The 27303-nt window shown below is 39.1% G+C and overlaps 1 protein-coding gene across 3 annotated transcripts in view; it reads right to left on the reverse strand.

Annotated features, from left to right (window-relative positions):
• The window catches only part of sbno2b (strawberry notch homolog 2b), a 44145-nt gene extending 17337 nt beyond the window's left edge, over positions 1-26808 (reverse strand). Inside the window, exons 1-8 of one of the 3 annotated variants that reach the window (XM_077606612.1) lie at positions 26657-26808; positions 26250-26564; positions 25340-25554; positions 15056-15283; positions 14895-14983; positions 12056-12185; positions 983-1165; positions 70-156 (exon numbers count right to left, since the gene is read on the reverse strand). In XM_077606612.1, the coding sequence (XP_077462738.1) occupies positions 70-156; positions 983-1165; positions 12056-12185; positions 14895-14983; positions 15056-15163 (597 nt within the window). In that variant the 5' untranslated portion in view covers positions 15164-15283; positions 25340-25554; positions 26250-26564; positions 26657-26808. Of the gene's footprint in view, positions 1-69; positions 157-982; positions 1166-8035; positions 8374-12055; positions 12186-14894; positions 14984-15055; positions 15284-25339; positions 25555-26249; positions 26565-26656 lie in introns of those variants that run through there. The other 2 variants (XM_077606614.1, XM_077606615.1) reach the window with 2 other exon arrangements.
• Between the last annotated feature and the right edge of the window lie 495 nt (positions 26809-27303).

Consider the following 27303-nt stretch of genomic DNA (forward strand, 5'->3'; position numbering starts at 1 on the left):
CCACTCAAGGAGGTAAAAAGAGTTGAAGAAAGTGTTAGTTTGAACATGACATCAGATTGGTACAGCTACCTGAAATCCTCCTAAAGGTGGGGTGCTGATTATAGCGGTTATATCATCCAAACTGGCCAAGCCCTGAAACCTGCTGGAGCCTTTCAGCTGTCAAAAAAATACACCAAATAAAAAGAAAAAAACACAAATTCAAATGGATGGGAAAAAACAGAATAAAAAAACACGCTTCAAGGTATTCATGTAGTAGTCTGGATTTTTTTTCGTGTTTGACAGGTTAGTAGCAGGAATAAGAAATGAAGAAATATAAGAAAAGAAAAGGAATGCCTCTTGTTGTGCCACATCTGAAGCAGTAAATCCTAGAAGATGACAGCTCAGGTAAAATATATGTACCTGAAATTTAGTGACAACTATGCAATCTTTTAAGGATGACAAGGCCTGACCAGGTGAACATTAATCATTTTAAAGATGTTTTAAAATGCCCATCTCACATTTCTCACTGTGTGCATGCAATGTAAAGTCTACATTGATTCATTTATGGTTTCAGCAGCATTGCGTAACTCGCTTGCTCTTTACATGAAATTCGAGCTATGTGGAATAAAAATAACATTTCTTCTTTCCCTGTGAGGATAAGCGGTTCGTAAAATAAATGAATGAATGAATGCTTTTTATTAACCATATGTTTGTGTTGTGTGGTGATTTATAAAACCTATGGTTAGCTGACATTTAATAATGATTCTGCATTATTCACTTAAGTATCAGTACTGTGTAATATTTTGTTTTAAATCACATATTAAAATAGATATTAAAAGGAATTTTTCACAATATATAATTTACTATTGTTTTGGTACTATTATATATTGCCCGACATGAATCCTACGACCGACTTGCTGGTGTAAACGTATAATGTATTACTGTATAAGAGTTAGTAGTGGGTGTTTATCAGTTTGTACAGTATTTATTTGCGGCTACTGACCTCCAGCTGGCTCTGCGCTGGTGCGGTTGTGCCGGTGTTACTTGTGCTGACATCCCAGAGTGTGGGCACCGTGTCCAGGTGGTCAGTGCTGATGAAGGACTGGGCATCGGCATACTCTGAGAGCGAGTCGGTCGGAGAGGAAAATAAGGAATTGGTGGAAAGGTCATCGATGCAGGACAGATCCTGTGGAGGGAGGGACAAGACAAATCGTTGATTAATTGACGGTAACTCACCTTTCGTCACATTATTTCCTTTTTTTTTAAACTTTCATCACTATGTCTAAAATGTCTTTTCCTGTGTCTGTAGTCTCACCCTCTTGCTACTGTGACAGTGAAATTTCCCGAATACGGGATGAATAAAGTTATCTAATTTAATCTAATCAGTCATTTATAAAAACATATTTGCATACCCTCATTGACTGTCTCATAAACAGAAGGCAAGTGTCATTTTAACCAATGCTGCCTGGCCCCTTTATTCATATTCCATCCAAGCCATTAGCATGCCATGCACTTTAAGTAGCCTCCCACAGACACCACGCACCCAACCCCCACCACTCTCTGTCCTAAGGGACTTATAAAAATGGATGTGACCAGATAGGGATTAGCTAATGGACGAAGGGAAACATGGTGAGCGCCATGCAGAGAACAGCAAGCTAACAAAAACAGACATGGACTCCAAAGTTGCACACTCCAAAGCAGAATGATTTTGAGGTTAACATTTTCTTTAAAAATATGTGTCAAAATTGCAAATTTGAGTTCAAGTTCACACAAAGTGGAGAAAAACGGACAAAAAACTATTCCTGAGAAAGTAGTACATTATCTGTTGAATTAGATTTTTATTTTTAAAACCCAATTTTCTTTATACAATGTACTAATGCGCCACATATTTAATAGCTAGGGCACAATGGAATTAAAAAAATAAAATATTGCTAAATAACAAAGTAATTATGATATCGTAGTGAACCTTCGTCTCATCCCCCGAGGGGTCACCACGGCGAGATTGTGAAATGAAATGAGACCTTCTATCTACATTAATTGGGTTTGATTTGTCCCTATTTTTGTGGTTAACACTTTACAATTGTATGAGTAATCGTAATGTTAAAAAGCTAATTAAAACGGTGAGTACAAAGGTAGTTAAAGATCCAAGTTTCACGACATAGCTCTGGGAAATGACAATGAGAATGCGTATAAAAACAGCCTATTAAAAGCTTATGCTCGCAGTAACATAGTGTCCTACATTTAACCACGAAAAATCAAAATTACAAGGTTGATCTCCAGATTCCATGAAGCCGAAAGGTATCATCGCGACTCCTTTTGAACAAAATGCTGGACTCATTATCGCCTCACATCACACAAGTTAAGCAGACCATGTCTGACGGGCGAGAGAGGACACGACGCGGGGACCATCCATGCACACATGACTGACTACATGACGTTGGGAAAGGGGTCCGGCAAGGGTGGTAAACAAACACATGGCTTTTATTTTTGTCCTCTTATGTTACAGGAGTGACTTTCTACCATCACCATCGTAAGGAAGCAACACCATCTTCTTAGCGTCAACTGTCATTGTGTGCGTATATTTGCTTCTTGGGACAAGATCAGGCATGAATAACTGCCTGAGCTGTCCTGGTCTCTGATTGGCTGCCTTAAGGGTGGGGGGTGCGCATGCCCCCTATTTAAAAAGTGGGAAAATACACCACCTATCTATTACACATAACTTTCAACCAACTCTTTCATCAGCTGTGTCTTCAATATCCCTAGTTCACACTAGGACTGGTCTGGCTGTGACAGATGTGTAAACAAGCCTGAGAAAAAAGGGCACCTCTTCACCAGAGGCCTCATTTTGCAGAGGCGCCATGGTGGAAATGCACAGATAAGCAGCACACTGTCATTTTTAATCGCAAAAAAACAGGACATTTCCTCAAACGGCGCCGAGAAGGCCATTGTTTACCTAAACCACATTTACGAAAGGGGGTCTTCAGTCAAAGTCATGGGCTGATAAAAGTGTCGCAGCACAAGATACATTTCTGCAGTTTCTCCAACTCTAAATGCTCTATTTTCTTTCCAGTCATTAAACAACCATTCTCAAGGAAAATATGCTTGAAATGTTGTAGAAATTGCACCTAAAAATCCTATAATAGTTTCACTTAGGCCTGAAGCCATATTGTTTTATTTTTTTAAATCAATTTATCTGTAAATTGTCCTCAGAATGAACCAAGTTATCAACCAATATTTTTCATAAAATCATTGACTTGTCATGCTATGATGGATATGAAGGGTGTGAATTTCTTATGACTCCATAAACATGTATTTAACGTTAAACTACAAAACCTGTTTTGTAATTCTGCGCCAAGTGAAATTGTAGGTTTGGGACAAAAAACTCCCCAGCACTTCATGAGAAAAACCAGTCGGGCTTGTGCTAAGTGAAACATCTCCGAGCTCAGCACCATGCTAATCGAGTTGTCAACCAGAGCGGAACAGAGTCTGCTACAGTGTTACTTGTCCAGCGGCAGATGTGTACCTGGGGTTGGTGCGTCTACTCTGCCCAAAAAGACGCCCTGTCGCACATAGATAAGGCTTGAAATTCAGATTCCCTGATGCTAATCTAACTACTTTTGCAGGTCATAGCCAAAACATTAAAATAAACCGTAATCCTGCTGCACTCCTTTTGAATCCAATTTTTTTTCTTATTTTTAAAGTGAGGAACCACGCCTGTTTGTTCAAGTATTTCTTTAGAAAATGACTTCCAGGAGAAAATGTACATTTTCATTGAAGGGCATGTGAAAGCACATATACTTTTATTGTAATTCCTCCACCCAAGTGCTCTTGAACAATAGTAGCCTTTCACATGTTCTACTTTTGCCTTGGTTTCCCAATGCAGTCACATGCCTTCTTTTCCCCTTCAGCGTTTGGGCAATGTTTGGATCAAATGAACGTAATGTGACAAGCCAGTGTCTGCGCAGCACGCAGAGGCTGTAAATTACAACGTGTGTGCATTGGGATGAATGATAGGGGACACATAAGTGCATATAGTTAGCTATCTGTCTTACACAGATTGTACCAAGCGAGTTCAAGGGAAAATAAAAGCAAACATAAAACATTTGTCTAATAGAATATAAAAATGCAATTGTTTGTGTCATGACTCTTTGCAGCAGCAGTTTTCTAATATAAAAAAAGCAAAATGTCATTGCTTATCAGATGATAAATTCCAGCAGATTCATATGAGGAAGTCTACAAATGCTCTATAAACATAAGTGTATGTACTGTAGCCGCATTAGTAGAGCTGGCATTCATCCATCTTTCACTTTTCCTCAGAATCGAGCCTCTGTGGCATATTTCAATAGTGTAGGCGTACTGAGTGTCACTGGCAAGTGTTGAACTTCCCACTGATGTCCTGCATTCACAAAATGGTCCAATGTATTATTCATATGTTGTGCTGGCTAAATTACAGCTCGAGTACTTCCTTAAAATGTTTGAGCCATTTACAGTAGGTATCATAAAATGTTTCAGTCACATCAAAAAACTCAAGCAAAGTCAATATTTTTTTTATCACCATTAGAGCATTATCTACAATTATAAATTTAAACTTCCTTTTTCGATGGAGGGAAAAGATTTGATATCATATAAATATACAATAATATAGAAGTGGGAAAGTGAAGAGGTGACTGTGTAAACTGTAAAGGAAAACACAACATAACATAATTGTATTACAGACGCTCCCCTACTTACGAACATACGACTTACGAACAACGGTACATACGAACATGTCTACAAATTGCGTTTATGTCGAAAAATGTTCGTAAGTTCGATTTTGTATTTTTTTCCGAGTAGTGCTTCTTTCCGCCGCTAATACCGACGCCTTGCGCTGTGAGGGCTCAGCTCACCCAGCAGCTACCTTCTTCTATCCAATTCGTTGCAATGCGGAAGTGCGTGAACGTATCTCCAGTGCGCAAAGAACCTTTTTTATTTGTATCATTAAATATCTCGTGCATCCATTATTCAATATGGTTGGTAAAAAGCGAAAGGCTTCTATTGAGGGAGTTGCAAGGAAGAGGCAAGTCATTTCATTTGAAACTAGTGGCAATAATAACGAAGCTTGATGCGCGTGAGAGTGGTGAGCGTTGCACATATACAACTTGAATCGTTCGACCGTCAGTACCATTTATAAACAGAAAGATCGAGCAGCAGGACCCAAATATTGAACGTTGCACAAAGTTTGCAAATCAATTGAATGATGCCATACAGTGCTACTGCATCATTTATGATGAAAAAAAGAAGAAAACTGTGCAATCGTCGATAGATCGCTTCTTTCGGCCAGTTTCTAATACATAAATCTCTCTCTCTCTCTATACAGTACTGTACATATTCTCTCCATTTTATTAAATGTTTTTTTCAGTACAAACCAGTGTGTTACTTATACAAGCTTTAAACATACAAATGCACTTATATAAACCTTCAATATACTTATATAGGCCTTAAACATAAATTATAATACAAATATAGCACTGAATCAACTTACAAACAAATTCAACTTATGAACAATCGGCCGGAACCTAACTCGTTCGTAAGTAGGGGAGCGTCTGTATTCGTAAACCGAGCTATCAGCTCTTATGGTTCTGTGTGAAAATTTCACAGGATTTCTGTGCAAAACAGGCTTCAGACTACAAATCAACAGTACAATGGTAAACCAGCAAGACTGAAGAGAATTAAAGGACAAAGAGGTTAACAATGAAGCTGACAAAATTAGTCAGCAAGAACAAGAAGATATGCAGAATTCGAGAAGATGGGAAAGAGGGGGGGGGGGGGGGGTTGTTATGGATTTGGAGACATACAAACTATGCTTTTTGTTGAAGGATCCCAAGTAAATTGGCCCCACGTAGGGCTTCCCCCACATAATTAATGGAGGTTTGGGTGCTTTTCCATGGCAGAAAATTCAAACACAAATGACGTCCTATTTTATAAATATCCTATTTTCCCATTCGTCATATTTTTCCCCCAATTGTTGATTTTGGGTTTGGCTTCTGGCCAAGTTCCGTAGCAAAAAGATGAGCGTTATTTGCACGGTTAGTAAGAACGATGCTGTTTGCTGCAGGTCAATATCTTAGTGGTGCAGACAAACTAAGGAAGATGACATCATTTTCTGTAAGCACTCAGCAGAGTGAAACAAGCTATATTGTGGGCTCAGCTGTTGACCTCGTCCAAGCAGACAACACAACTTGACAAGTGGCTTACATGTGTAAGTTAAATCAGTGCATCTGGGGCCACGAACTAAAAAGGTATTTTGTCTTTTCTCAAATTTCTAAATTGCCCAGGCATGTATTCTACTGAATGACCCCATAATATTTGATATATGACTCTCAAAATATAAACCAACAGATCCGCTGATATGCCCACAAATTGCACTTTTTTACTCACTGATTTATTCATTTTCCGTTCCACTTATCAAGGGTCACGGGGTTGCTAGAGCCAGCTAACTATGGCCAGCGGGCAGGGGACAGCCTTAATTAGTCGCCAGCCCATCGCAGAGCACAAGGTGACGAACCACCATTCTCACTCACTCCCATACTGAGTCACAATTCGGAGTGCTCAACTAGCCTACTATGCATGTTTTTGGGATGTGGGAGGAATACTGGAGTACCCAGAGAAACCCTAAGTGGGCCCGGGGAAAACAAACAAAAGTGATCTTAAATACAACACATGAAAAATACAAGAACATTTTTTCAAAGGACAGCATAATCCTAATAAGAATAATGTGTGAAAAGCACAACGGGTTCCCATCTCTGTATTTTAGTTGTTGCCACGGGAAGTCATTTGTGGATGTCATGACAATGAGCTGGCAATCCACGGGGCCATTTCTCAATCATTGGTCTTCTGTTTCAATACCATGTGGAGTTTATGTCACATGCATCATGGGTATAAACACATGTCATTTGGGTTCACATGATACAGATCATGCCGAGACACCATGATTGTGTGTTTTAGTTGGTAACATTACACATTTAAAATGTCCTTAAAGATAAGCAAATGATATTGTTCCTTCACGCCACTCCCCATGGCATTTGTCACTGGTGCATTAGTCATCACTGCCGCCATTGTTGTTTATTCACTTCCAGTAAACTGTATGGAGAGGTGACAGTTGACGTTTAACTAGTAAACCAGGAAACTAAGAGTACTGTCTTGTGTTCGTCCTTCCTTGGAATTTTGCATGAAATATACTGCAGAAATGACTCAAGACCAAAGTCCAAGTAATTCCACATGCAAGAACAAAGATGCTGACTAGGCAAAGGGAAAATAAACAAGTCACGGCAATTACATGATATCGTGTTCTCTCTTTTCTTAGAATAGTACATGTGAGGCAGGCAATCGTTTGTCATGAATGGAGCACAGGGCGACGTGCAGTGTTTGCGTCAATGCTCAACCCAAAGTCTCCATTCAATACACAAACAGACAATTGAGCACTCCTTATTGCATGGTATGACATTGGGATGTTACTTTTACTAGAATAGAATATATGACCGTAAGTGCTTGGGCGCTGATGACAAGCGCAATGAGGGACGTATGGATTCAAGCTTCACTAAATAGTCAACTTAACTCACTGACTAGCATTCAATCCATTTTGACTGGTCGAGTGGGCAGCGATGAACTAGATATCAAGCAGGAGACACTATTCCTGGAGGATATTCAACTGATAATCCATCTTCACCTACCTACCTAACTATTTGAAAGTCATAACTTGGGTGGTCAATGTGACTCAGTAGTTGGAATGTCCCTAAAAGAATATACCATTCACATAAGTAGTACTGAACCAATCATAATGGCGTCATCATTTAAACTCAAACTTTTGAAGTGAGCATAACCATTTCTCTTATGACTTCTTTGGGGGAAAAAAATGCCAATACCATGCACTGCATCGACACTCTGTGCCATCAGCGCTGCTTTTAATAATTAAAACACATTTTACTCCAGTGATCAGATTCAATTATTTTGGTTTGTGACCTACCATTACAAAAATGAGGCCCGAATAACAAACAAAATAATCAAATAGCACAAGTACCTTGGGAAGTGGCCGTCCCAGCTGTGAATACAATTTAGTCCAGAACTGCATGAGCGACATGAGTCCAATCGCTGCTTGAAGGGGAGGGGAACAGATACACACACTCACACTCAACCACGCACACAGACACACTCCTGCTTCACCTGAGTACAACACCCTGATCCATGAGCTTCTAATCACCTTACAGCCAGTGGGACCGTCTCAGCCCTTTCACGGCTCTTCTCTGGATAAACACAACACATCTGCCTAAGCCCGAGGTGACGCTCTGCTCAATGAGCTCTACCCAAAACCGCTAGGGTATTGGCGCTGAATGATAAGTCATAGTGGTTGTGCACTAATAGTTCCTCAAAGAGGTGCCTGCGAGAGAGTGAGCGAGCAAGGAGGGGAGGGCGCTGGAGGGAGTAACGGAGGAGGAGCTTTCAGGAAATGATGCTTATGTTGGTAAGTGACTACAGTTACCGGCAGTCAGACCCATTTTACTGTACATGGTGTAACTCAACCGCATTTGTAGTGTAAACAGAATTGCGCTTTGAACCTGGCCACTCCTCGCACTCCGCTGTTTGCAGCTATATTTAATGGAACTCCTTCACCTTTTTTTGTCTCTTATTATTATATTTAGAAAACTAATGTGTTGCCCAGTTACTGTTCTGAGTTCAGACCAGTCTCATTTTGTCTCGTTGACGCTGGCAATTGAGCGCATTTGTCATTGGATAGTTGAGAGTCGTTGTATTAAATCAATTTAAATAGATAAGAATTCTTGACAGTGGCTTCTCTGCCTTAACGTCAACTCGATTTCATATGGGCCGGACCATTTTAGATATATTTAGATTTTTTTTATAAATGGATTAAAAGAACTGGATTAAAAGCCCTGAATATTCATTTTTTATAGATCTAAAACAATGTTTATTTTAGCCTTTTTATATATATTTTTAGATTTTACAAAATGATTTTTGAACTAAAAACACGGAAAAAATGATAACAAAATTACAATTATTGACTTAAAAGGGGGAAAATCAGGAAATTTAATATATATCTAAACTCTTCATTTTAATTTGATCCTAAACCAGAAAGTTGGCACTATGATTTACTTTCCCAGGCCACACAAAATGATGCGACGGGACAGATTTGGCCCCCGGGCCGCCACTTTGACACGTGTGGTTTAGTATCTTAGTTACTGTACAAAGCCAATAGAACTAATTCCTCCGCTGTTGAATTCATTTACAGTGGTTGGGCTGACCGCAAATAATCATGTTTCAGTGCCTTTGTCAGTGCTAGACGTCCAGCCTATTTGAAATGGGAGTGGCTGCTAGTGAACGCCTTCCTAGTTCAAATGGATTAGATGTGCATTCCTCTCAATGACAGTCAAGTCTGTTATTAAAGGCTTACTAATTGCATTTGCATTAAATAAGCTGTTAATGGCAGTGATTTCTGTTAACAAAGGCTTTATAGTGGCATTTACATGAAGTAAAATTCATTTACCGTATATAAATTTAAAAATATGGAAAAAATGTGAAATTCCAACAACTCTAAAGTCAATCAGCATTCAATTTTAACAAATTTAAATTGACTCTCCTGTTTAACAGTTTCATCTTTAGCGAGCATTGGTTTGTTTCACCAAATGATCAAAACAAACAAAAAACACTGATTCCTGACTAAAAAGCAGAAAAAATAGCTGTTTGTGCAGGGGGGGGAAAATGTGACACAGAATTTTGATGTTAATCGACTGAGAATGTGGTTTTAATGGCAAACTAGTGTTATTTTGCTCACCGATCTAAAAATATGTAATGACAAAACTTTGCCAAATGCATGTTGAACATGTGGAAAATGTGCATTTACTAATATTCTTTTGGGACAAGCATCTATTTGTGCACAAATAACGTGCAATTTTATCCAGAGGGAGGTTCATTTACTGGAATTCAGAGCTTTCATTGCAAAAAACAGAACAAAAACAACACGATCATTCCTTGACGATATAAAAAGCTGATCAAACAGAAGTAACAAATCAGTAATTTGTGAAACAGAACATGGGGATGTTCATAGAAAAAACATCGATGGTGAGACAAATGGGGTCCATTTGCACCTCCCGCTTCCAGGAATCCATGATATCAGTTCAGGATAATATACTGTAATGTCCATCTTTGTGAGACTGAAATGGAGAAAAGACACTCATAGACAGAGTGGCGCCTGCCCATGGTGTCATCATAAGTGGGAATCCTCGGTCAAATGTGTGTGCGTGCGTCTGGAATGGCGTGTGTGCAATCTGTAGTAAGCAAAGTGGCACCAGAGAGGCTTGTATCTATGAATCATCAGGACTCGAATGCAAACCTTTAGCTTTGGAGGCTAAAGCTACAAATGCAAATAGTGCTGTTCATTGCAGCAGCTTCTGAGTGTCCTGATTATAATACAAGGGCAGAGAGACGCTAAACACGTCATTATAAAACTGAAATAAAGTTCTGTAACTGTTTTTTATAGTGGCTGACCCCATGGTTTCATCACAATTACAATTCTAAATGTCAGTCAATTACATTGCATTCTAGCAAATTTACCAGCCAATAACAAATGCATACATAATGCACAGAGGACGGATGGGCATGTTTGATAACAGCCATCTGCCTATATAAGTATGCACAGTCTACTTTATTATTGTCCGTATTTGTGGCAAGGCAGTTTCATCTTTGACAAGCGCACCATGTTTGTTTTGGGTGGTCCAATAAAAATAATGCAGGAAAGTACACTGTACGTTGAGCCACTAAGCTTAATAGAAGGGTGTACTTTTTACGTTGAAGCAAACTGGAAGACGTGTGGTTCTAAATTATTTGTTGTGTGGCTATAACTCGCCAAATGTAATTTTGTAGTTAATTCTGAGTCGTCAACTTTATTCCTTCTCATTAGTTTAACTGGATCAACAAAATTGAAGAAATTCTGCAAACGTGTTCTGAGACAACTGTCATCAAATTCCTTTTCTACTAATATATTTCCCTGTTTCCTCAATGCCCCCCAAAAAGACCAGCTGATAGTCTGGACAGTGGAACCCAATGAACCCTCCCCTCCTACTCTTAAAAACCTTGGAACTACCACATCGTGGGCAGGGAAAATCTTTAGTGACTCAACCAACCCTGGATGCAGTCTGGAAGACTCAATCCAAGCCAACTGCTACAATAAATAACCCATTATAACTTATATATTGCTGCTTTTTGATCTTGAAAATTATATTGTTGATTGTGCATGTGTGCATCTATTTAATAAGACTTAAATCTCTCAGATGGTATTTCTACCCTCTTCATGAGAAGGCAGTTGCCATGTCAAAAAGCTTAAAAGAGCTATTGAAAAAGGGTTGATATTATTACTTACCACGTTTACATTTTTTTCTGCCCAAAATTATTTTGGCCACCACTAATACATTTTGGTGCCCCGCCGTCCATATGGTACTGATTTTTTCCCCCCACTGTGCGAAAATTGAAGCATTTAATTCAATTCATTTTTTTCCCCCATTGTGCGGAAATTGTGCGATTCTATTCCTCATTTGCTAATCAATACTCATGCTTTCCTTTCTGAAACAACACTGCAAATACATTGCCCCAAATGTCTACTATATGGGTATTTAAATTTGAGCATATCTGAAAACGTGTCAACCACACTTCAGCTTTCTTCATGGCCGTCACATAAAACGTTTTTGAACGCCTGCTATTAACAAACTTCATATTGAAGTTTCCAGGGCTCGAAAATTCACAAGTTGGCCAATAAAATATTTTGTTAAAGTTCCAAGTTCCACCTCAAGCACTTAACAGCCGTTTTATGTAACTAATTGCCAATCAAGTTTAGCTTGTTTGTTAATGAATAAGAAATCTGATTAGTAACCCCCTCCCCTTTAACCGTCAAAATTGTATTCCGGTTGTGTGGGAAACACTTTCTGTAAAAAACAATAAAATATAAATGCAGCACCTCACACCTTTTATCACACTACTTATTTCCACATATAACCAGAAGCGTAAATTTGAAGACTTGTTGTTATTCACAAACCTGGGAGAAATCGCCATTCCTGGGAAGGTTGAGGCAGGAAAAATCCATGTCTGAGAAAGCAGGGAACATGTCAAGGTGTACATCTGGCGTAGTGGCTGTGGTAGCGTTGCTGTTATTCAAGTGATATTGCCTATAGAGAAAGACAAGCAGAATTATTGCCAAGTTACATCTATGTGTGTCTTATTGCAAAAGGCATCATGGAAATTTAAAGTGGATACATCAAATATTCAGTGCCAAAACAGCACATAGGATTTTCAACCATTTCCCTGAGAACCAGGAGCCAACTAAAGATAATTCCACTTCCTTGCGTGAGTGCAGGTCATTATGTCATTACAGGCCTTCTATGCTTTAAAAAGGTGACGAGTGCACACACCCTTAGACGCGAAGCAAGCCTTTGTTCAGGTATAAACGTAGCACACAGCTGTTTTACTTCTCCGCCAATCACATGGCAGAGCTCAGGCGCAGTAGATTAGCTCTGCCAAAGCTATTTGCAGGATTTGTCCTGTGTCCTCAAGCATGGGTCAGAGATCACGGGACGGTTAAACACGCCAGAACATTTAAAGAGAGAGAAAAATGAGTAACTGTTGTGCACGAAGCTCTAAATTTGGATTATTGACATCATCGTCTAGTAATCATCTGAATAAAGTCATGGTAGCATAGAGAGTGCTACAAAAGTATACCTAGGTAAGTCTAGCAATCTTCATTTCTATTGTAAGCAAGGCCAATGATGGACGCTGCATTGCCCTGTAGTCCACGGCTAGTTCCGATTCTGGCTGTAAATTCCCCGAGCGTGGAGCACCTGCCTTAGAAGCCAAAGCTTGCCAAATATGAACTCCCTTATTACCTAATGCAACAATCCTGACTGGCTACAATTTACCGGAGAACTACAATAATAATGTGCAACAGTCTTGTGATTCTTCCTTCCAGCCAGCACAATTATGAAAGGTGAAACCGACATCATGCCATCAACAAGTCGCAATCATCCAAGGTCTGACTGCAGGCAGTGTTAACAAGTGAGAAGAGTATCCGGCATACCTTGCTTCAATTCCATAAGAGATCTTAATACTCTAAAAAGCAGAGTAAAAAAAATACATGCACCGAGAAAAAGAAAAAAATCTTGAAAGGCTATAATTGAATGAGATTGTGCACTATGTATGAATTTCTTTCAAATCACCTACAAATGCATCCACATGAACAGCAGAGTTGTGATGCGCATGGGGAAAATGCAACGTACACAGGCTCTCTTGTGCTCACGCACACCACTTCCTTTGAGAGTCACCTCTAATTCAGCTATGAGGTCATAAGGGCCAAAGACATTGACAGATTAAAGACTATAGAAAGCAAAATTTGAAATTGTTTCTTTTGGACACGCACACATTTGTACTAAATATATTAGTAAGGCGCTGCTTTATAGCATGTAGGTTTCAACAATTGTAAACACAGTGACGGGCCGTGCATTTTGCACCTAGGCCTTCAGTAGTACTGAGTCCGAATCAATCCAACCCTCAATAAAAAATGTATGGCTCTAAGAACTTTTACTGCAGCTACAGCTGCCACACATACAAAAAAAACTAAATAATAACCTCATGATATTACAATTATTTAAGAATATAGCCAAATTTGAGTAAAATGACTTTACTTGACAAAAATCTGTTGTATTTGAACACAAAATCCATTCTCCTTTCTTCCCTCGAGAAGATTTAAACTACTCTGTCATAGAGATTATCTGAAATGAAAGCTCTTTAGCTTCTCTTGAAAAGTCTGTCTTGAAAAGGGCTTTGACAGTAAATCTGCAACCAAATCTATTTCTTCTCCCCCTACAGGCATTGAGGGTTGACAAAACTGCTATTAAATGAACACAACAATATATTTGTTTGTGCAACTTGTTACAGATGCAGTTTGCTAGCGCTGCTCTATCCAATCATTGGGTGTAAAAACGCTGACGCTTCCATACGCCTTCTAGAAGGCCTTGGTATCGCCAACGTCAATTCTGATTGATTAAAGCAGCTGTCTGGCCGACACTTATTTTATGGGATGGGGCCCGCAGACCTGCTCCGGGTAGATTTCTGACCCTGGCAACAAATAATGGCTGAAAAGTGATGGGTTAAACACTTAAATATGAAAACACAATCTGGAAGCAGCGCAACCGAAAGGGAAAAGCAATGAAAGGAAGCTAACAGATAATTCAGAATTATTTAATAGTTGTTCATGGACATAATATAATTAACTTGAGTCTATGAATCAGATATTTTTAGAATAGCAGACGGCCCTCCACTGTGTAAACATGGTCGTTAATAAAATATTAGTAATGAAAAGTTTTTACTAGTCTGTGCTAACTTTTTGGAAAACTGTAGTCACCATAAACCAACAGGAAAAATTGCATTAGGGGAATATTATGAATAAAAGATTTTTTTTTTTTAAAGTACAAAGCAAAACTTGCACTTTATTGCACTGTCATTATTTCCTACAATAATCCCGCCTATGTAGCAGTTTTATACCAGAAGCCACATAAAGCTGAATGAATTTTTAAACGCGACTTGGTTCGTATCGTTCATGTAAATGAATCGTTCCAAAGGTACGATACCTTTGCGAATACCACAACTTCACAGTACAATCATTCCTTTGTGATGAGCTCACTCCAGAAGAGAGCCGTGCACTTCTGCATGCAAATAAGTGAATGTCTGTGTTCACAAAACCGGTATGTTTACATTATTCACAGTTTGTTTAGAAGTATGTATCATGGCTCTTTGCTTACCGTCTTAAAGTGGCTCTCGGATACAAATTCTTGCACACATTAAAGGGGATACTGATTCATAATAACATGTAAGAGTCGACTTACTGGTTTCCAGATTGCATAGGGCAGTGCATATTGTATCCAGCCTGCTGTGTGAAGGATCTCCACGAGCCAGAGGAAGCAAAAAGAGAACTCTAAAAATGGGGAATACAAATGTGTTACCAAATGAGACAAAAAGACTACCAAATGAGGGGGGCTTAGCATACCTCCATGTTTGAAGAGGCTACCGAGAACAAGCTGGTGTCAAGCTGAGGGCCTTCTGGATGCAGGTAGTTCTCCCCGTCCATGGCCAGTGTTGAGGGGAGGGTGAACATCAGACTGGAATTGTACACATGGCTACAAGATAACTTCTGCTACGGCCCAAACTGCCAACCCCAGTGCTGTCAGCTGTTTCCCGGATCGTACTTCTAGCAGGGGAAAATACTCTCCATGATCTGTAAGAAGATAAAATAGGAAGGATGTCATATCTTGCTGAACGATCATTTGTTTGAGGCAGGATTAACTTCATCATTAGGGGGATTATACAGATACTCATTCATTGCTTTCCAATTTCAATGCTGCTTAATTTGAGCATATTGACTGATTTTGATCCAGACACTATAATACTCAATCCCAAATTTTACGTTCTTTAGTAGCTTTCAACAAAAACATTGGCTTTTGACCTCAAAAATATGAAAAAAACGGCATTTGATGGAAAACCAAATTGCTCATTTGCCACTTGTCTTGTGTTGAACACGCATATTTTTTAACATGGTGTTCTCTTTCACTACATTTCAGACTACCAATGTGTTAGCATTTTAACTCAAACCCTGATCATTTCTGGCCTTAGCTCAGAGGAGCCCTCTGGCCTATGTTGAATAGCGCCTCTTAAAAACAATGCAAAGTGCGACGGACTACCATTGATGCTACCCAGCAAAAACAACCCACAAATCCTTCGCAGTTTGACAGCTGAATCAATCCAATCTTGCAGCACTCTGCATAGCATATCTTTTTGCGACACTCCCTCGCCACCAACCTAATCAAATGTGTAACCTTCCTCCCTCCCCCATTTTGCTACCTTACTTTTCTCTTGGAACAGTGCACCGCACAGCTGGGATATACGCCAGACCTGTTCACCGGGGACAAGGCTAGGGTAATAAACACTAATAGAGTTCACGGGGGTCAAAATAAAAAGGGCCTTTGTCTGCCTTGGTGTGTGTGTTGTATACATAGATGCATGCGTGTGCATGTAGTCAAAGGCACATTTTCTTCAGTCTAATTCACCTATGTCAAAAAGAGAAGCAAAGGTAAAATGTCCTATGAAATGCATCATGTTTACTGCAGGAAATTGATCATCAGTATGGACTAATGGACCACAAACTATTTCCCCAAAATGGCGTTTCAATGCTGGGTCTTCTATTCATGCTCAATTTGCAGAGATCTCGGTCTTGGTAAAATCCATCTACTATAGTTCTCATTTTGTATGCCCTAACACACTCCAGGGAATTTAATCAATACTGCCAATCTTAAAACTGATCCCAGATATTCCCGTCCCAGAAGTCCCCAACAACTCCTCACATCCATAAACACTAGCATTGACAGAGAGAAAGAGTGCAGAGGCGAAGCGTGTTATCAGTAGCAGGAAGCGAGTTGGTGCTAGAGTAGATAGACAAACAGAAAATGAAACATTAATAACCAAAACCCAGCTCACACAAGGAACTTATTCACTAAAAACTAGCAAGCAATTTATTCATTTTAGAACATGCCTGGTTAGTTTAAAATGGAGCAAAGGAAACCATTTACATGTGTTATCTTTTAAATCAGTTTGTTACCACAGCTCTATCTCCTCCCAAGTTCCCCCGTCCCCTCACCCGCTCCCTGGGTGGCCTGAATCTAAACTGCATTCATAATGAAACTGATAACGCCACTGTAAAATATTTCTAGATTTTAACACAAAGCATACAACCGATACTTTTCAGAAACAAAGTTAAAAAACCTTTTTCTGCATTTGGTCTTGGTGGGTCATAACCGACAGAGGTCTGTCTGTTTAACCACTTCAAAAACACAAGTCGACCATTGTTGGCTTTGTAAAATCCAACGTGTGCTTGGCAAGCAAACGTGGTTGTGCGTGATGGTGGTCTTGAGTGCACGTGTCATCCAGGGAAGTGTGACTTCTTTAAACTGCTACGTCACATTCAACACCCACCAGGATGCAGTGTTTGGGACTGATAAATTATTAGTTTTCATTGCTGCACATTAACAGAAAGCACAGCTAAGAATACATTCGCATGAAATACTCCCAAAAGTCCATGTCATTTCCTGAGAAATTCAGAACCAGAATGCAGTAGTGTTAAAAGCCGCAAATGACATCGTTTCCTCCCTAGTGTTTATCTCCACAGGCAATGTAACTTGCATGTAATTTCTTTCTGTGTTTTTTGTGTAATCCAGACCGACAGCGAATGCAATGACAAAACACGGGGTTAAAAAGAAATGTACAGAATGTCTACCTGCAGTGCCTGTAATAGTTTTTTGGGGGTCTGGCTAAAACCACCAGCATCTGTCAGCATCAGTGGTAATCAGGTTAGAATTTATCAGGATCTGTCTTCCTGTGCAGGAACAAGAAGGCCGTTAGCTGGTTATGATAGACCTGAACCCACTGGATTCATTATATGATGCTGTGATGAAATATTCATAAAAGGAACGAGTTAGTTCCCGGGAAAACACTGTGCTCCGTGGTGCAAAAGCAGCCTACATTATTAATCATCACAAAAGGCATCTATTTGCCTTGGAGCAAACAAACGGGCGAGGTATTAAGCAGAACAGCCATGAGCTCTGAGAGCAGGTAGGATCAAAAACTCATCTGTTCGGGGATTTTACAGTGATACAACGCTAATGGCCACAGATGAGGATATCACACAGCGTCCAATGAATAATTGAAGAAGGCTTGTTTAGCTGCTCTAACTTATCTCGATTAGATGGTCGTCAATTATCGCAAGTGGCTCTTCTGCCAGTGTGATGAATACCACGGTGCCCACAAACAGAGAGAAAGGAGTGAGCTATAACAGTGATTTAGCCCTCAAGAGAGGGCTCTTAATTCACCTTCATGTGGTAAATAAAAATGGAGAAGCAGGTGAACCAGGATGGATGTGAAGCATAGGGTCAAGGGGGTTGCAGACGGTGAACGAGATAGGAAAATAATGGTTTGTAGTGGATCAATGATGGGTTTTAACTTCTACCACAACCACCGACATGCAATATATAGATGAAAGACTTGCAGTGTCAAAAGGGAGAAGCAGCCAATTACTGCCCACTTTACTTCGTTTTTTGTTCCACCCAAGGGTAAACACAGGCTGGCTTCCCCATGTCAGTCTGCTTAGGAGTTTAGTAAGAGCAAGACAAATGCTTTACTGGCAATACGCAATTACCTTTCTCAATACAGAAAAGTGGAAAACAACCAACACTATTTGTAAAAATTCCAGTTGAAGCTCTTTGCCAACATTTAATAACAACCCGCCCAACCTCAAAGGTTGTAAAACGTACTATGAAATGCATACGTATATTTGGTTGTGTCTGCTGTCAAGTAAGCAGAATTACAGACATGCAAAGATTTTCTGACCTACATTTTTCCACGTGAGTGAATCCAACAAGAGTCATTGTTCATTCATCCACCTAGCATTATTTTAACATGACTACGTGTCACACTATAAACACACTATGTTTTTGCTCTTGAGTCCTTGTCACCATCAATCAGAATGCTCTAAAATGCATAGCAATAAATAAGGTGAAAATTGAGAAAATTCCAAAAGCTGCTCTTATTCAGCCAAGAATAAGCAACTGGAAATCATGGGACCAGATCAGCATAACCGTTCTACATAATGCATTTGAAAAGCATATTATTTTGCGTCCTACAATTGGCTAGGCAAGGATTTCCCCTGCATACTGCCCATGTTGGATAGGCTCCAGCACCCCCACGACCCATGTGGTACGGAAAATGAATGAATTATTCTATTCTTGTTCTATTATGAAAATAAAGCCTGTCTTGAACACTTGAAATTACAAACACAGTTCCCCCATTGCTGTCAGATGACTTGAATTATGTCCCTGATTTCCATATTCTTTGCATATAAATTTGAGTGTGAAGGGGCCACTGGAGATATTCTGACATCCAAGGATCATCTAAGATGAGCGTCTCATCAGACATGTCCAATCTTGTTTTACATCTCTCCCCACTACTGGCTCCCAATCCCCACCCCCTGCCATTCATTCATCTCTATAGAACTGGCTAAGCCATTACTTTCCTATTTTTATCACGTTCGTTCCCTCTTGTTGATCCAGGCGTGTAGTGCCAGTCGTTGCCTCTCTGCCCGTGTGACACTGACACCTTCACGGCGTCTGTCGTTGATTGAATGCTGCGTGGCGCCCCACATCCTCTATTTACGCCTCCCATCTGTTTTTTCCCCCGCAGCCCCTTTCTTAACGCTCGGAGTAGAGCTAAAGTTCTATCCTATGCCATGGAATGCGTGCTATGCCATGGTCAGTAGTTCCCAAACTATTTACACATCGAAGCACCTAAACTGCAAACACATTGATGTTAAAACAAGGTTGACCATTCATCCACAAAATCACAGTGGCACTGGTTTTATTGCTTAAAAAAGTAGAATCATGTTATACGGTCTTAAATATTATAATTAATCCAACTTAATGAAATGTTCCTTCATTCAATTTCTGAACCGCTTATCCTCTCAAGGATCGTGGGGGGTGCTGGAGCATATCCCTGCCAGTTACGGGCACCCTAAATTGGTGGTCAGCCAATCGCAAGGCACAAGAAGACAGACAACCATTCACATACAAACTCACATCTGCCGACCATGCATTTCTTTGGGATTTGGGAAGAAACCGGAGTACCTGGAGAAAACCCACGCAAGCCCGGGAAGAAAATGCAAACTCCACACAGAAATGTCCAACCCTGGGGTTGAACCCTCAATCTCAGAACCGAGGCTGACACGCTAACCACTCGTCCACCGTGCAGCCTTAATGAAATATATCATAGTATGTAAAAATGTATTATTTATATTTAAATTTAGCACACACATTATTCTTAAACCTACTTAAAGTATCCCTTTTAACTATTGGCGGACCAATCAGTTTTAACTGGGAGAGACTGTTAGCCAATGATCGCTGCTTAGAATTTTCATTTTCTTTGTTCGTGGAGATTTAGTTTCTGTAAAATGTAAATATTGTGGCGTTCCAATTATCATAATGCAGAAACAAGAATCATAATATGATCCCACCACAGGTTATCAGAAATGGCATAGAATAAAAGTATAATTATAATCACAGGACAGGAAATTACTGTAGAGGAGGGGTCAAGGTGCCGAGTTAAATTTGAGCAGTACAATAATTATTTTTTTAACATGACCAAAGGATGTTCTAAATATAGTATTCAATATAGTGGTTGGGATTGATCTATTTCCCTGTTTCATTAATTTATTCATGAAAAAAACAACCATCAACATGAGATGTCCATTTATGCTGAATTGCATTCTAAGATCAAACTAATAATCAAAGACTGATCTCATTATTCTGTCGTGTGTTATGGGAATAACATACAGCCGGAGTAGTTGGGGGTGGGTAAAAATTCTGCAGGGCAAGACGTCAACATAAGTAGACACGACAGTTGTCGGTCTGTGCTACTTAGGGATGTTAAATTCTCATCATATCTGACAATGCACAGATGTATTATAATGCACATGTACATTGGTAGGGTTGTTAAAAAAATTCATATGCACAAACTGCTGAATTTTGGTTGACATGTAATATGAATTACAACTCAATGTGCACTAAATGCAGGCTAAATAGCAGTTTAAAAAAAAAAGACATAACAAAGGAAGGCAGCCAAAATTGGACGGGCAGACTAGGCAATTAAAAAATGTTTTATTAGAAAATTACTTTCATTTTCATGTTAATGTTTAAGGTCATTGCTTAATGGGAGTGGTACATAAAACATACATTTTTATTTCAAAAGTGAATTCCTTCCCTTGACTATTCACAATTTACTTTTTTATCAATTTTTTCTGTGAATTTTTTTTTGTCACAAAAAAACTCACCTATTTTTTTTTTATCTGAATTCACGCCTAATCCAATAGTAATACTTTAGTTCCATTCTGTTGCCAAAAAAACAACATTTAACTGGAGAAAAAGCCTTCATTTAGTCAGTTTTCTGTTAGAAAAGTCATGCTCTGTCATAATTCTGAGGAAATTCAAATGTTTGGTGGCCTCGATAAAAAATAAATAAAGTAACCTGATGTGTGAAAATGAAAGCATTAAAAACTCTTCCGCCCAACTGTAATGGCACCTGTAGAAGAGGAAATCATCTTAATGTATGACTCAATAAGGTGTTTTATAATATTTGGCAAGATGAGAATGTTTTAGGGTGTTACTCAACACAATGGTTGCATGTTAAGAAACTGTTTGAGAATAACAGTCAAACTCTTTACGTTAGAACCAAAACCCAACGGCTAGTGTTGATTCCGTAATATATGGTAGCCAGTGACTATTTGTGTCTAACGGTACAAATACACAAGTAGAAAAAAAAAGTACATGATAGGCCAATTTCCCGATGGTGATGAAAATATTTAGATTGTTTGGTGCCAAACCTGAACAAATTACAATAGCATTGTAGTACGTAGCATATAAACAAAGCATGCAAATGTTGCTGTTTACAGCTCAATTTTTTTATGCAGAGGACTGCAAATAAATGTAGTCCTTACCAAGGTGCTGATAACCGAGGCAAAGGAATACACTCATTTAACAGCGTTTATCAAATTTACCCATTTTTCCTTCCTGCATGACTCATTGCTATGTCGTAAACATACTTTCATCCCAGGAAACCCTGGATATTACCCAGTAAACGCTAGTGATAACAGACCGACAGAGTACTTCTAGGAGGCCATGCTAAAAGAGCACTTTGTTTGGGTCAAACATTGCGGTTTTGTTTTCCAACAACAACTGTTGGTCCTTTCACGCTGTCCCAAATCCCCAAAAATCTGTGGTCTTATGAGTTTCCAAGAAAGCAGCGCTCTACTTCCAACCACCATTTTACACGGCTCTACGTTTGTTTCACGCTCCCTCTAATCAGCCCACAGGCATTCAATGAGATTTATCACTACTTGGCGTGAGCAGAATGAATGCTAAATCAAAGACGACAAAAGGGAGGCATGAGCCAAACCTGAACTATGGATCTTTGCTCTTTGACCTCATCAGACCAGTGACTGTTTGGAGAAACGTGAGTTTCAAAACAAACACGTTTTTTAGGACTCTTTTTATGCATCTTTACACTAGAATTATGTTTGATCGTGAAAAAAGGATATAAAACCAGCATATCATTTTAAAAAAATGACAGGAGCGAAAGCTTTGCATAATGTATAGCAAGAAGCCTGTAGTTGTGTTTTTATTAGCTCCAACTGTTTATGAGACGATGGGAGAATCTTGAGTGTTATTTGTGTTTCGTTGGGTGAGTCGGGGAGAGTAATGGCTGAAGCAGAACACTAGTTCTCTGTAAAAAAAAAAAAAAACATTGGTAGTTCTGTGTAAAAACAAAGAAAAATCAATGCTGAATCTTCTTTTAGGGCTTGATCTGCAAATGTTATTTGCTTGCTGTGAGAAACAGGCTAAAAAGAGTGTTTTTAAAAATCAAATAACCTTTATGTGACAAAAAAACTGCTTCACCAGAGCCCATCTGTGACACTGCCGTTTGTTTATATGATAGTTTAAAAAGTTAAAATGTTAATAAACCAATCGCCTGCATAGTTCAACATTCTTCTGCGATGATGACATTTTTCCCTGGAATGTACTATTTCTATTTCTATATTACCCAGATGGAAAGGTTTTGAGTTTTGCTATATCAACATGCTGCGATTGGCTGGCTACTGATTCCGGGTGTCCCCCGCCTGGTGCCCATAGTTGGCTGAGATAAGCTCCGGCACTCCCCGCGAACCTAAGCGGTTTGGAAAATGAATGAATACAACATGACTATGTAGAGCCCATCAAGAGTCCCTCTAAAAACAAAACCTGCAGATCATGTAAATGTAAAAGCATCCTTTTTCATCATCCAAAAGCTGGACAAAATATCTAAACGTAAGTGCTTTTTAAGCGTGCAACTTTATTAGTACATATTTAAATGGACAAGGAAAAGACATTTCATTTGGATGAATCAATTTCAGTGTGGAAATGGTTAGCCTGAAAACTGTTGGTGTCGTGTGGTTTTAACCAGCAATTCTGTGAAGTGCGGGTAACTGAAAATCATAGAAAAAGAGATGTGGCTACAAAAAGGATGTGACAGCAAGTGACATCAAGGTCATTGACCAACTCACCGTGGTTAACAGCACATGATAAAAATCAACACAGGAAGTATTAGTGTGTAGCCAATCTTCTCAATAAAATTCTCATAAGGAAAGATAAAGGGGGAAAGACATTGACACCGAGTAACCTCTCTCAGGTTGGCATTAATCTGAACTCACACAGGGGAAGAAAAAGTAGAACAGAGCTTTCAGAGTTATTAGGTGTCAACCCAAACAAGGACATTGTGAAACCAAGTTTGCCATTTTTTCCATTTACCGGAATTAAAATTGATCAACTGAAATGGCACCATGTGTTCAGTAATGTCTGATTTCATCTCATTTTCTGAACCACTTTATCCTCTATTAGGGTTACAGGGGGTGCTGGAGCCTATCCCAGCTGTCTCCAGGCCAGAGGCCAGCCAATTGCAGGGCACAAGGAGACAAAGGACAACCATGCACACTTACTCACACCCATACCTTGGGGCAATTTAGAGTGTCCAATCAGCATACCATGCATGTTATTGGAATGTGGGAGGAAACCGGAGTACACGGAGGAAACCCATGCAGACCCGGGGAGAACATGCAAACTCCAAACAGGTGGACAGAAGTGGATTTGAACCCAGGACCCCAGAGCTGTGAGGCCGACACGCTTACCACTTGCTCCACCGGGCCATGTTCTGTAATATTTGCCAAAAAAATGCCCTTCTGGCATGATAGATACAAAAAATAACTGTATTTTGGATACGAAAAAAATGCACTGTCTAAAGTTTGTGCATCATCATACTTAGTAGGGCTACTGCAGCTGTGAGTACATTAAATACTGTATATAAAGTACACGAAGATCAGTAAAGTGCAGCCCTATTTATCATTTTTGAAGAGGGGAGATAAAATAAACAAATGTATGTTTACGTAGTTCAGCGGCATTGTTTTTGTTGAAATATCCATTTGTTTAAGGGTTATAACACTACAAATTCAATGCGATTTATGTCAACCCATATTTTGCAAATAAATATGTCATTTGTTTAAATGCACAACGATTCATTGTATAAATTATGCATAATTTGACAATAAACTTTTATTGGACTGGGGAGGACTCAAGCTTACACCAAAAATACTTGCAGCTGTTGTTGCAGAATTTCACTGTGAAAAGCTAGGAAAAAGTAACGTAAAACAGTACAGTACAGTAGTGCATCGTACATGTTTTCAAAAACAGAAAATCATGACAGATTAACAGTAAAACTTTGTAATGTTTTCTAGCTCTAAAGTACACTGGCATTATCCAGCACTTGTACAGCCATTTAAAAGTCATTTGATTACACCAACAATAGACGCACATCGCAAAACAGTCCATTTTAAAATCCATTTTCAATTCCAAAGATAAAAATCGTTCCTACACGAGTTCCAAGATCGGTTTCATTTCATCGTAACGGAGTAAAATAAATACTTTTGTGAGAAAATGAGCCACATCTGTTTCCACAGCACAAAGGAAGGCAGCTTAAGCTATATAGTACAGTGTCTGTCACAGTATCACCACTTTAAAAAAATACTTAAATACTCCCGATCTCATCGTGTGTGTCTTATTAAAACTTTTAACAGCAGCAGGGCAAGATGTCGAATAGTGTAGTTATCTCTAAATAACACAAGCCGAAAAAATGATAATTACTAGCTCCTTTAGCATAGCTTGTAGCCAATGGGTACGTTTGTTTTGTGTACTGGGGGGATTAACGCAGCCAAAATGAGAACATTTTACGTCATAACGTATATAAATGACAATCATTTTCACTTATTTTTCTATACATGTCAAAGCGTTGTTACTTGGACAAACGCTTTTAAGAAAATAGCCTTTAAATAGCTTATTGGAAATGTATGTGGATGTTACTACGTAGTAAGCCGAGCTCGCGTATTACGCTGCTGCGTGTTAGCTTAAAAATGAGCAAAGAGTGAGTATAGATCTTTATAATAATGCCAATAGAAGTCTGGATTTTTATATTTGATACCGCCGTGGTTCACAAACGACATTTTGCCCCCTAAGCAAGCCGATTTTATTTAGTTCATTTACACCGGCGTAATACGATATGAACAACACGCGCTCCCAAGGAGAGGCAGCCGATATCGGGCAGCTGGCGACGGCGACAATCTCCGTTTTTTCGGCTCGTTCTGCATTTTACTTACCCTCTCGTCGTTTTTGCTCAGTCCCAGTTCGAAGCCCAAACGCACAGGGAGATGTTGAGCAGCGATCGGCGTCAAATCGACGGAAATTGGGAATTTTATCCAACTTATTCGCCGCTACTGGTTTTCTCTACTTCCTGATTGAGAGGCCATTTTGAATAGCGAAAAAATATTTCCTTCAGTGACGTCGGCGCTTGTCCAAACTGCCTGCGAACAGCCTGGAGGTAAAAAGTCAAATAAAGTACAAATAATACACTTTAAAAGAGAATGTGAATATTTTAGGCATTGAAAAAATAATATTAACAACCCTCAAAGTCGTCATAGTTAGACATTCTGGGTTAGGCAGGCCACAACATTAACTTTTGGGACAAAAGTATTGCACATTATTATTATTAATCATGTTCTGTGTATAATTTTCTAAGGCATAAATATAAATGAATTTAAAAATGAACTATATTACGTTTATGCACCCAATAACACTTTTTTCTGTCCACAGCATTTAACTCATCATCTGCCATTGACAGCAATACACGTCCAATTTAATAAGGGCGGACTGGTTGTGAATAATATATTTTTTTTAAATACGTGTTGTTTAACATGTTAAAGTAACGATTTTATAAAATGACAGCAATTAACATAACATGTGTATAAATATGCATACATCTATTGTGTTAATTATACATTTTTAAATATCAATACTGTAGATAACTTCATGATATCAAGTGTGATTTAAAAGAATTTTCTTTGTTATACTTTATACTTATATGATAATCAAATCTTAATCTTAATTTTTTCCTCTATTTTATATAGTGCTTGTATTTTGAAAAAGATGGGAGTGAGATAGAAACTTAAATATCTAACTACTTTTAGTAAGGCTGGATAGATTACATTGATGCCAATGCACTTTACTTACCTACTTAAATGATCCCAAAATATTGATGTATTAATATGTGGGAACATTTTTAACACGAGGTATGTGCTTCCAAGCTGCTTTTTAACATTTTCCTTGTGCAAACCTATATGGGTAAAAAGCATAAAAAACCTGGAGACAACATGATGTGCATCATCCACGACGTTAGAGCTTGACCACTCATTTTTGTGGTGTTAAATTGTTATAAATACAAAGAATAAAAACAAAAAACAAACCCAACACTTTGTTCATTCATTCATCTTCTGAACTGCCAAACCTCATGAGGGTGCTGGGGGTGTCAGAGCCCATCTCAGCCAACTGTGGGCAGGAGGTAAGCCACACCCTGAACTGGTTGCACACCAATGGCATGGCACACGGAGAAAAACAACCAGTCACACACAAACTCACACCTGCAGACAATTTGGAGTGTCCAATCTGCCCAACATGCGTGTTTTTTGGGATGTGGGAGGAAGGCAGACTGCCCGGAGAAAACCCATGGCGGCACAGCGAGAACACGGAAACCCAACACAGGAAGGCCGGAGCCTGGGATCGAACCCTCAATCTAAAAATAAAAAAAATAAAATAAAATAAAAACACCCTCTCTTCTACCATGCACACCCAATATCTTATAACAATGTTAAATTATTATGGTTTGTTTTGAGGAAAGACACACTGTCTTATTTAGGCATTTATCTATTCTTAACCAATTGGTTTTACAGTGTTTATTTTGGAAAACAAATAAATTGAATCCCGGAAAGTTGGGTGTTCAAACTAAAAAGAAAATATTTCTTTTTGAATCATGTAATTCACTGCTATTAAGTAAAAACCAGAAAAGCAGAATTTAGTGGGGCTAACAAAGCATTTAGATTTAGAGTCATATTTCCCAGCTCTAACTTATGAATCCATTCATTTTCCATTCCCGGGGTGCTGGAGCCTATCCCAGCCAAATATGGGCATGTAGGCGGGGGACAACCTGAATTGGTTTGCAGACAATCGCAGGGTTCAACGAGACAAGCAACACTAACTTGGTCAAGGCCAAATAACCAGAGTCAGAAAA

The sequence above is a fragment of the Stigmatopora argus genome, chromosome 8 (assembly GCF_051989625.1).
Source record: "Stigmatopora argus isolate UIUO_Sarg chromosome 8, RoL_Sarg_1.0, whole genome shotgun sequence".
Lineage (NCBI taxonomy): Eukaryota > Metazoa > Chordata > Actinopteri > Syngnathiformes > Syngnathidae > Stigmatopora > Stigmatopora argus.